This window comes from Grammomys surdaster, unplaced genomic scaffold (assembly GCF_004785775.1).
Source record: "Grammomys surdaster isolate TR1022 unplaced genomic scaffold, NIH_TR_1.0 140, whole genome shotgun sequence".
NCBI lineage: Eukaryota > Metazoa > Chordata > Mammalia > Rodentia > Muridae > Grammomys > Grammomys surdaster.
This window is the reverse complement of record NW_021604598.1, coordinates 3,537,093-3,548,731: the sequence shown is the minus strand read 5'-3', so window position 1 is coordinate 3,548,731 and position 11,639 is coordinate 3,537,093. Positions and strand designations below refer to the sequence as shown.

The 11,639-nt window shown below is 41.5% G+C and overlaps 1 protein-coding gene across 1 annotated transcript in view; it reads right to left on the bottom strand.

Moving 5' to 3' along the window:
• The window catches only part of Bbs9 (Bardet-Biedl syndrome 9), a 365,371-nt gene that overhangs the window by 282,676 nt on the left and 71,056 nt on the right, over window positions 1–11,639 (bottom strand). The window contains 1 exon segment of the mRNA XM_028763694.1: window positions 4,363–4,537. Within this exon segment, the coding sequence (XP_028619527.1) occupies window positions 4,363–4,537 (175 nt within the window).

Genomic DNA, 11,639 nt, shown 5'->3' with positions numbered 1-11,639 from the left:
ACCCTGGAGCACTAAGAGGATGGCGGGCATCCTGGAGCACTAAGAGGCTGATGAGCACCCTGGAGCACTAAGAGGATGGCGGGCATCCTGGAGCACTAAGAGGATGATGGGCATCCTGGAGCACTAAGAGGATGATGAGCACCCTGGAGCACTAAGAGGATGGTGGGCATCCTGGAGCACTAAGAGGATGGCGGGCATCCTGGAGCACTAAGAGGATGGCGGGCATCCTGGAGCACTAAGAGGATGATGGGCACCTTCGGGGAATGATTAGCTTGGCACGTGAGCATGTGGGCATGTGGGCTTGGGTTCTTGAACCTTTTCAGGCGGTTGTGATTCCCATGGCTCCGGAGAAACTGGAGAGCAGGAATCTTGACTGAGTGCTACTAGGCCCCGCCTGGTGGGGGGAGTTCTCACTCAGTCTGAAGGTTCCGCAAGGGGGCAGGGGCTCACGAGTTGGGGATCCCCGGTCCAGGAGGTGGAGGTGGTCGGGGACCAACTGGTCTCAAGCCCTTGGGCTCTCAGACGCTACTGAGAGGCCGGGGAAGGTCTGAGACTGGGAGTGTGCTGGTGTGCAATTGATCTGCATGCAGAGAGAAGCGAGAGAGGGAGAGGGAAGAGAAGAAGCCCCAGCAGTGCCCAGCAGGACGGCCTGCTTAGCTTGCTTGAGGAGGCAGACCTCCATGGTGGAATGCAGAGAAGCTCTCCAGGCAAGAGATTAAGCAGCTGCAGCTACAGTAGCAGTGGCGGTGTTAAAGGCCTTCTCTGCAGCTCCCCCATGAGACACGTGGAGTCCATGGTTCCAAAGCTTTATTTTCATGGCGGGATGTAGATGATCTGGCGGTACCCACACACTCCCAGGGTGGGCCTTTGGTTAAATATCGTTTGTAAGAAGGAGGGTCTGGGAAAAGAATATGTAATTGGCTATGCCCTCTGGCCACATATCCCCTCCCCCTGATACTACTTTCAAGTCCCACTTATCCTATTACCCTCCAACTCCCTCCTTCCCTAAAACCTCTTTCCCCATCTCATGGGCAATTGTGTAGCTAAGTAAGTAATCCTGACAGGAAAAGAGGAAAAAGATATTGCAAAATCTGAACTCATGACCAGGAAGACAGAGACATCAAAGCCCCTTGCCTCAAAACAGAACAAGCAATTCTCCCACAGAAGGAAAACCAGGACCTGGCAAGACCGCTGCAAAAAAAGCCCTTGGGGCAAGCCTAGCGACCTGGTTCTATCTCCTGGTCCCACATGTTAGAAAGAAAGGACCAAATTATACAAGTTGTCCTCTGACCTACACACATACAGTATGGCATGCACACATACAGTATGGTGCACACATGCACACAACACCTACACAACAAAAATAAATAAATGAATCTTTTTTGTTGTTTTTTTTTAATGTGCAATAAGCCAGAGGGTAAAAGTACTTGTTGCTAGGCCTAACAACCTAAGTTTGATCTTGGATGGAATCAACTCCCCCAGCAAATTGTCTGTGATCTCCAGGCATGTACCATGCCACACATGTCTGGTCCCAAATACGTGTCCACACGCAGACAAAAATGTATACATTCATAAACATAAACAATTCTGGCTTGATGATACATGTCTGTAATCCTAAATTAGAGGCTGAGACAGGAGGATTATAGCTTCACCCAGCCTGAGCTAGAGAGTCAAGTCCTATTTCAAAGGAAAGAAAGAAAAAGAAAAGAAAGAGAGAAAGAGAGGAAGAGGGAGAACAATGCTCGATTCTAAATTAAAAATCATTTGCGGTCTGTATTTACAATGATGAGTTCTGTGTCTTATCCCAAGTGTACGGACTTGGGGCTGAGGATGTGTAAATGTGCATTAACCAGAAGCTGGCCAGAAGATTGCTCCATGTGCTAAAGCTTGAGGCGAAAGCCTGACATGCTCGTATCTGAATATAAGTAACTTTAAAGTGGTTACCTATCAATATCGAAATGAAGGTGACTCATGTCTTAAAAGCCCATTCTATCAGCCAATTACCACCTATAACTGATAGACTATAACACAGACTTAATGAGACCCCAAGAAAAGGAAGCAGGAGCTTTGTGCGTGTCCCTTTCCTAATGTCCCTGGTGACTGCCATTTCATCCGATCTATTAAAGTTCAAAGCATGCACACATACATCACAGAACATAATGCTAGAAATCTTACCAACTGTCTCATGCCTTGTGCATTTTTACCATCATAAATTAACCTCATAATGGATAAAGTGTGAGGTTTTTTACCTTCGGTAGAAACGAGTTAAATAGATCAGTATATTTGAGAACTATCAGAGTTGAATCAAGACTTTTGTGATATCCATCTCACATGTTAAGGAAACATGGCTGTTGCCTCTTAGTAAGATCTCTCCTAGAGTTACTACAAACTAAATCTATCTCTCTCTCTCTCTCTCTCTCTCTCTCTCTCTCTCTGTCTCTGTCTCTGTCTCTCTCAGACACACACACACACACACACACACACACACACAAACACACTCGAGTCAGAGAGTAAGCAATGGCAAATTCAGATCTGTGTGCTATGCCCTTGCCGTAGCCCTGCTTGGCAGGAGGTAAGAGTATTGCCTGAGTTTTGGCAGTACTGAGTAAATCACACAGACACTTTTCAAAATTTCTCAAACAAAAGATATTTATTTTCAGAGCCAACACCACAATTCATTCCCTCTGGGCAAGAGCCAAAGGAACTTCAGAGGACCTCAGTGTGGTGACCTGCCACTATGTCAGCTGCTGCTTCCCCACACACAGTTGTTTGTTTTTAGGATGGACAACCATTCAACAAAAGACTCCCACTTACAAAGGGGAAAATGCCTAACTGACTGAACACACAACAATGAAATGAAGGCACTATCTATATGGCCACTGCCCAAAAGATGTTTATTTTCTTTCCAACTCGGGAAACATCAGGAGGCCAAAAGCAACAGCAGAATAATATGATGCGTAAAGTTCTAAGTGTTGTCATCACAAAGACAATAAATGTTAGAGAGCCAGCTCAGCAGTGAAGGGCAAACTCAGGCTGGTTCCCAGCACCCACCTCTGGTAGCCCACCACCACCTGTAAGTCCAGTTCCAGGGGACCTTATACCTTCCTCTGGCCTCAATGGCATCTTCACACATGTGGTACATATAAACCACAAAGGCACATATATGCACACAAATTAACAATAAATCTTTTTAAAATACAGTATGATAACTAGCTAAAGATGTTTTAAACCAACCCTATTTCTGTTCCCAGAATGAATTTCTACTTCTTTTCTCAGTCTCTCTACCAACAATAATATTTGTTGATATTTACCTGACAAAGCAGAAAAATGTTTTCTCTCAAACATAACTCAGGAAGAGCTGAAGTAATTTCTAGCAGAAGCATACATTATGTTCATGGGGTCACTTCTATGCCTTGTCTACAATGAACTGCTCCTTTATAAAGACCAGGAACAGTTATTGCAGCAGATATACCTTTTCTCAGAAAATTTTCAAATGCTATATGCATTCCTTGTTATTACAAAGTCATTCCACACATGTAACCTTGTACGCGGCTTTTTTCACTCAATATTGCATTTGATTGTCTGTCTACCCATTGTTGAGGCAGATAACTCTTTGTTTTGCTTTGTTTTGTATTGTTTGCTTTTTTGAAACAAGTTCTCACTATGTAGCCCTGGCTGTAACTCACCATGTAAGGTTGGCCTCAAACTCACAGATATCCACCTGCCTCTGCCTCCTAAGTGCTGAGACTAAAGACATGCACTACCACAGTCACCCATTGTATTGTCCTTATATCAGAATGTATCATATATACAACAGACGGATGTATGTATCATATATATCAGGATGTATCATATACACAACAGACTGATGCATGCATCATATATATCAGAATGTATCATATATACAACAGACTGATGTATGCATCATATATATCAGTATATGTCATATATACAATAGACTGATGTATGTATCATATATATATATCAGTATATGTCATATATTATCAATATATGTCATCAAATTGTCATTGTATCATGTTAGCATTCAGCATTTTCTATTGGTGGTGAGTTGAAACACATTTAATCTTTGTAACAAACTACTCAACACTGGCAGTGTTATCTGCTAAGGATGCTGACCATGCAGCAGTGGTAAGAGCTGCCTCCTCTGGGCTTCTTGGAATCAGTACATGGCGCAGCCTTCCAAATACTTTATATACATCACTGTGATGCTCTAAGCCATTATAGTTAAATTTTACCAAAGAAGACAGTAATGTCATTTGTAATATTCAAGGTCTTCCAGAAAAATAATTAATCAGCAACAAACACAATAATCATGATTCCAAAGGTAACACACAGACTCACTTGTAACCTTCCACTTGTCTGCAAGAAGAGACAGTTATGAAGGAGTCCGTGCGGGGACTGTAAGCAAGAGGGCCAGGCAGAAGAAAACCAGGGAGAAATCTCCCAAACGCATAGCTTTCCTGCTCAAACACCATCAGCATCCCATCCATAGACTGGATACAAACTAAATCCCGACCTAAAGAAGAATTACAAGAAATTAGATACCTTATTCTTTATAAATTTGATGTTTAATAATCGTTATTCTGTGCAAATTTATCAAAATTAGCTTTTACTCTACAAGGCAATCCAAAGGTAGTTTCAATTTCACTTTATAATCCAGTGAAGATAGCAGCTTAGTAATATAAATACATATACACATGTCCCAATTTTTATATTCATAAGATATTTATAGTTTCCTTGTATATTCAAATCATATTCACCAGGGGTTCATACTTTTAATAATATTTCTTTTTATACATTCTATGCCAAAACCTCCAATTTCAAAATAATACCTAAGAACAATCATGATTCTGAGAAAACGCTTTTCCCAAACTCGGACGCACAACAAAAACAGTTCTCCAGGAAACTCCTTCTCACTGTCATTCTGCTGTCTCCTGTTTTCATTGACTTAGGCACCAAACATAGCACAGAGAGAGCCTGGGACACCAGTCAACACTGCACATGGATAGCGTGCAGCAAGCTCTCAATTCAAACATCAACACACAAAACACTAGGACACACATAAATGCATATGCACTCATGCGTGCACACACACACACACAAATGCACTCATGCATGCTCATACACATAAATGCACACACATATAAATGCATGTGCACTCATGCATGGTCTCTCACACACACAACTTCATATGCGGTTATTGATGCTCGTGAACATACAAATGCACACACACAGCAGATCAAGTCCACAGAATTGTGATAGGTACTAGTTTTACATAAATCACAGTGATAGACAATATTGAAAATGCAAAGCACTAATACTGAAAAATAATAATCTCTGATTGCCCTACTAATTGGCTTTGAAAAATGTCCTCTACTATCATTATATCAGTCATGGTCTTAACAGTTCTTAAAATACACTAAGACGAAGAAGACCATTTTCATGATCTAGTACACAATTCTTAATCTAAGAGAGAAAGGTCTAACTCTGCATGTTCTGTTTATGTGATTAGTGTACCTTACAACCTAGCAGACAGAGAATAGCTATGCCAGAGAAAAATTAAGCAACTTATTAAAGAGGGGTAACTGGGAAGGGGAATATTGTTTGAAATGTAAATAGATGATTAATAAAAAATAGGCAGAAGACTCAATACTTTTCCCCAGGCAGATACAAATGGCCAACACACATATGAAAAAGATGCATAACAGCCATCAGGAAACGCAACTCAAAACACGACCCACATATGTCTGGGGCGGGGGATAAAATCCTGCCTTGGGAACGCAACATAGATACCTAAAGGACACCATGCTAAAACACACTGCAGAGAACAAATGCTGCATGGTCTCTTGTCTGTGTTATGTCTGATAACTCAAATCCATAGAAACACAGGGTAGAAGCAGTTACCAGGAGTCAGGGAAAGGGCAGAGAAAGGCGAGACTAGCCAAGAAGAGAAGAAACAGGTAAGTTCCAGGGACCCCGTGTATGGGAGCACAGAGACTGAAGAGTGAATGGCCATGCCTCATGTACATGAATCTGCTGAGAATCAGTCTTATGTGTCCTCACCCAAAAGAAAAATTCACATGAGAAAAGATCACTATGGAGGGCTACATACATAAGCTTATTATGGTAATTATTTCCCAGCATGTACATGTATCTACATACATATAATTGATATATATCCAACATTATACTATGTTATCTTGAATATACAAAATATTTGTTTGTCAATTATACCTCAGTGATGCTGCAAACAGTTCCAAAGTCAGAAACGTGATGCCAAAGGTCCTTAAGAGTGACGCACATACAAAGCGCACAAGATAACATACAGTCATTCTGAGGGTTTTACTGCTGCTAGCCCAACTCAGAGGGAAAGAGGAGCACTTTGGGAAGGAAGCAGAGGCAGAACCAGCAGTGGACAGTGTCGAAGGCCCTGACGGAAGCAAGACAGCGCAAGACTCAGAAGACACAAAAGCCAGGCCTGCTGGTCACACCTAAGCTCATGGCTCAGACGGCTGAAGCAGAAGGACTGCCATCTTTCAAGGGCAGCTGAGTCTATGCAGGGAGTCCCAGGCCAGCCAAGACCTGGAACAGGCCCCACCTTAAAAAAAATGAAAATAATAACAATAATAATAATAACAATAAAACAATAGCACATAAAATAATTTTCAAAAAAGAAAACTCTAAGTTCAGGATAAAAGCAATTCAGTTTACATATTTCAAAAAGAAGTTCTATATAATAATAAGTTCGTAGCTACTATATGAATTCCATATAATTTGGTATAGCTAGAGCTTGTGGTACAATGCTAACTGCTCCCCCACAGTCATTCACTCCTTAGCATGCCAGTCATGGATTACCACCAAATGCACAGCTATCCTAAGTAAAGCATGCTCACGGCCTTCTGTTGAAGATGCAGCACATGATTGACGTCAGATGACCTCACTGGGAGATGGTGCTGAAATATTTGTGGATGACAGGGTACAAGGAACGCAACTTTAAACACTACAGATCAGCCTGTTGCAACTGCATGGCTACAGGTACGATGCCAAGGTTTCAGAACCAGTGCCCTCACACGACAGGATAAGGAAACAGGACTTGAAGGGAACCTGAACCGCAGAGAAAGGGAGCATCTTCAGCCTCTGTGAACACGGCATAAAGGTCTCATTTCCTGAAACTCCAGCAGCATCAAGGAAAATACTAAAACTGTTTGGTCCAAGTCAGCTGCTCCTGGAGGCATAGAATGTAGAGTTCACTGCAGCTCCACCAATCGGTACTGTAGCTAGGACGGCAGGCTCCCTCTGTGTCCAGCAGCACACACATCTCAGCACCTTCTATGACTATTATGGAGGACGACTAGACCAGCAATGGAAACTCCTCCCCTCCCTCACGCGTGCCTGACGCTCACTCGACAGCTTGCAGTTTCCTGGACAGCTCACGATGACGCCCACAGCCCATCTCTGCTTCCAGTGGCCTCCCTCCCTTGCACTTTTCTTGCCTGTTCTACTGAAATCCTGTGCTTTCTTTCAATGTTTGGGGGCATGACTTCATTCTGAATTTAAAAATAGTCCCTGGCTTTATGTAAACTCCTTAGCAATGTCCAGCACAGTTCAGTGATAGGTGTAGTTTACTGTGGAGGAGAAAAAAGAATCCCTCAAATGATCTGGAAGTGAGGACATGTGAGATGGTCAGTCAGAGGCCATTTGGCTTTTGAAGGGCCAGGTTAAGATGGAAGACACTATCTGAAGTCTCATCTGGAGGCAAGAAATTCCCATAAATGACGGGCCACGTGGAGTTGAGTCTGACTCTGAATCAGATAGTGTCTTCCCATAAGTATCTTTTCCTTGCAATCATCCTTTGTCAATGATCTCTCAGAAGCTCATCCATATTTTCACCTCAAACAAATTATCTATCAAAATGATCTTGTTTTATATCTCTCATCAACCCTAAACTCAAAAGCAGAAACCCTGTTACTCATCTGTATAAATTACAAAATGCCTGGCACACAGGAGATCCAGTAAGAAGTGTCTTTTGAGGTGGAGTAAGTTAAGCAAAGGAATTTATTCATCTGTATTTTGGATTAGCTGGGATTTTATTCTACGTATTTCATACACTTCATCTGAAGTATGTAAAAAATGCTTTAGTTATTACAATCTTGGCTACTAATATTTAGAAAAATGTAGAGATCAAACCAAAACATAATTCAAAAACAAATAAATAAATATTTCAAATCACTGCTTTGGAAACCACTTGAGAACACATACCAAAGGCTCTTCTTACAGACAATGAGACAGAAAGACAGGTCCATAAAAATTGTGAGAATGTTCTAGGTCTGACAGAGCAGGGCCAACAGGAAGTGACATACTGATGAACCACACTGAAGAGTCCTCACCACATGGTTAGCACTGTATTAGAAGCTCTCGTGTACTTGTTTATAAGGCTTGGAAGAATATTAGCAGAATAATGACAATATTAAGTAATACTGTCATTTATTATATATTTATTAGAAACCCAGACTTGTGCTAAAGAAAGAACTCACCATCTGACTGTTAGTTATAATAGTCAACAACTCTAAAAATTAGGAGATGTCCCCACTTTACACATCAAAATACTAAAACTCATGGAGCCTAATTGATTCCCTTAACATCAAAGAATGAGAAATTGAGGGAGAACTCAGGGTGGGCTCCAGCTGTGTCCACAGACCTCCACTGACTCCTGCGGAGGACAGAATTACACCCACTCTGAAAGCAAGCGCTTATCAGCACGTAGAGCAGAGTGTAAGTAAAGTGGGCCGAATTAAGCACTGCAGAAGATCAGAGCATCATCACCATGAACTCGCTTAGAATGGCTTCGTGAGCAGAAACATCAGCAGAGAAAAACAAAGAGGGAACGTCTGGGAGGGAAGATGAATCCCTCGGAAGACAGAGTCAAGGACACGTGACTTCCAGGCACACTTGACGTACAGCACAAGAGGCTGAGGTCCAACCAAGACAGCACAAATGAAAAACACAGGCTGAAATACATGATAACATTTCAATGAAGTCCCCAAAAATTATATCTATAATTTTTAACTAGAAATTAAGAAGGTTGAAGCTCTCATCATGTTTTAGACAATCATCCCATTAATCTCAAGCAGAAGAGAGCAATTATATAATTTAAATATTTGTAAGACCCGAGAGGGGTTACGAAAGGGTCTATCAAGCCCATTTAGAAGGATTTTTAATTATATATATGTATATATGTGTGTGTGTGTGTGTGTGTGTACATACACACATACACATACTTGATTTTTAAAAGCAAAGGGAAAATGGTGCCTATGAGGATAGAGAGAAAACTAGAACGTTCCACCATGGAGGCCTCATGAAATGAACCCGATTAAACAGTGTATCCCATTTCCTGATGTTAAAATACACAGAGTGCTAACACGATACATAAAACAGCAACCAATTACATGTTGAACTGACCACTAGATTGATGGTTTAATAAATTATAGTCTGCTCACTAAAATTGTATGTAGGAGTGTGTATGTATGGCCATTCCCAGAAATTCTTTCTACCAAGCATAGCCCAGAGTATTTTCCATCATGCGCTACCATGGCAACAAGGCACTTGTGGATGCCATTTCTGCATCTCTCTGCTGTCCTCTCTCCCTGTGGAATCCCCGTAGCACAGGAAGGGGAGTGGTCCATGGGCAGGACAACCGCCATCACTCAGTGTGCTACATAGCCTCTGAATCTCTCCATGCTCATATTTCTTTTGCACACTGACGGAAAACACAAGTGAAGAAATGCGATCGTGACCTGTAGCCAGGCATATACTGTCGTTCAGCATGCAACTGTCAAAAGTACTTGGTCTCACTCCAAGTTGGAAAAACACATGAAAAACAGCTGCATAGGTAGTCAGAAAGGCAGACGGGACGCATCAAGAGATTGATACACAGGAACAAAAGAGTCCACGAGTCTGTGGAACTTCCGCTCTTTCTACACAGGGAAAAAGGTTGTGTTGTTGTTACAAAAAAAAAAAATCTGAAATACTAACTCATTAATCTTTGAGCAAGCCTAAGTCAAAAATGATGAAATGTGTCTGCTGTGAGCAAAGACATAAAAATGTTCAGAGTGGGATTCCAAGCACACTGCTTAAAAACAGCTAGTACAAGTTGTACGTGTAGTAGTCCAGGTTGTACATTTGCCTTTAAATATCCTTTTTTGAATTCCATTCCTATTTTTGTACAAATAAAACCACTGCCATCTCTTGGAGATGCACACAACCCTTGGGCTTTTCTAAACTGTAAACACTTGGTAACTGGTTGAAGACAAGGAAAGCTAAACTCTTTATCATTCCTGTGGAGGTTTGAGAGAGAATTTTCCCCACAGGCTCCTGTGTGTGAACATTCTAGCCCCACTTGGAAGAAGTGTGTCAGTGGGGGTGAGTTTTGAGGCTTCAACATACTCTGGCCATTTTGAGATCTCTCTCTCTCTCTCTCTCTCTCTCTCTCTCTCTCTCTCTCTCTCTCCACACACACACACACACTCTCTATCCCCCTCCCTCTGCCAACTTGTGAATCAAGATGTGAGGTCTCAGCTGTTCCCACCGTGGTACCACGCCTTTGCCCCACTGTCTTTGATTTCAACCCTCTACAACAGTAAGTCCCAAATTAACACTTTCTCTTCTAAGTGGCCTTGGTCATGGCATTATATCACAGCCCCAGGAAAGTAACTAAGATGCTACTCTTTCACGTTTTTGTTTTAACAAATAATTTGTGGCTAACAATAGTCCATTATATACTTGGATTCCAAGCTTAAAACCTTAGTTATAAATAAAGGAATAAATAAATTTTCAAACCCTAAGCAAACAGAGGAATAAACAAGCAGAAAAACATGTGTTTGACTAAATAGCTAACATTTGTAGGTAAGTTTCAGAGAAATACCACAGGCTCTCAATGATGATTCAAGAGTTGCCTCAAAAATAACTTTGTGAGACTAATCCCAAATTCAAGAAAAAGCACTGGGTTTGCACAACAAATCTTCCAATGAACTGGTCTTTTGACATTTTTAATGTGTCTCATTTTTTTAAAGATTTATTTATTTATTTATTTATTTATTTATTTATTATGAATACACTGTTGCTGTCTTCAGACACACCAGAAGAGGACATCAGATCTCATTACAGATGGTTGTGAGCCACCATGTGGTTGCTGGGATTTGAACTCAGGACCTCTGGAAGTGCAGTCAGTGCTCTTAACCACTGAGCCATCTCTCCAGCCCATGTGTCTCATTTTAAAAGAAAATGCTAATTGCTTCAAGAGAACACAACTGTGTTTCACCCATTTATTTAACAGTCTTTCCCCTTAATTGTAAACAATAGATAATTTAAAAAATCGCAGTTATTCATTATGTTAGCATTCCATGTGATGACTCATTGAGAGTTCAGGGTTAGCCGTGAAAAGAAGGTCCTGAATGTTCTATCATCACTTGTATCCACAGAACAGGAACACTGTTTCCTCGGGAGCACTGGGAAGTGAGGAGCACTACTTCCTTGGGAGCACTGAGAAGTGAGGAGCACTGTTTCCTTGGGAGTACTGAGCAGTGAGGAGCACTGTTTCCTTGGGAGCACTGGGCAGTGAG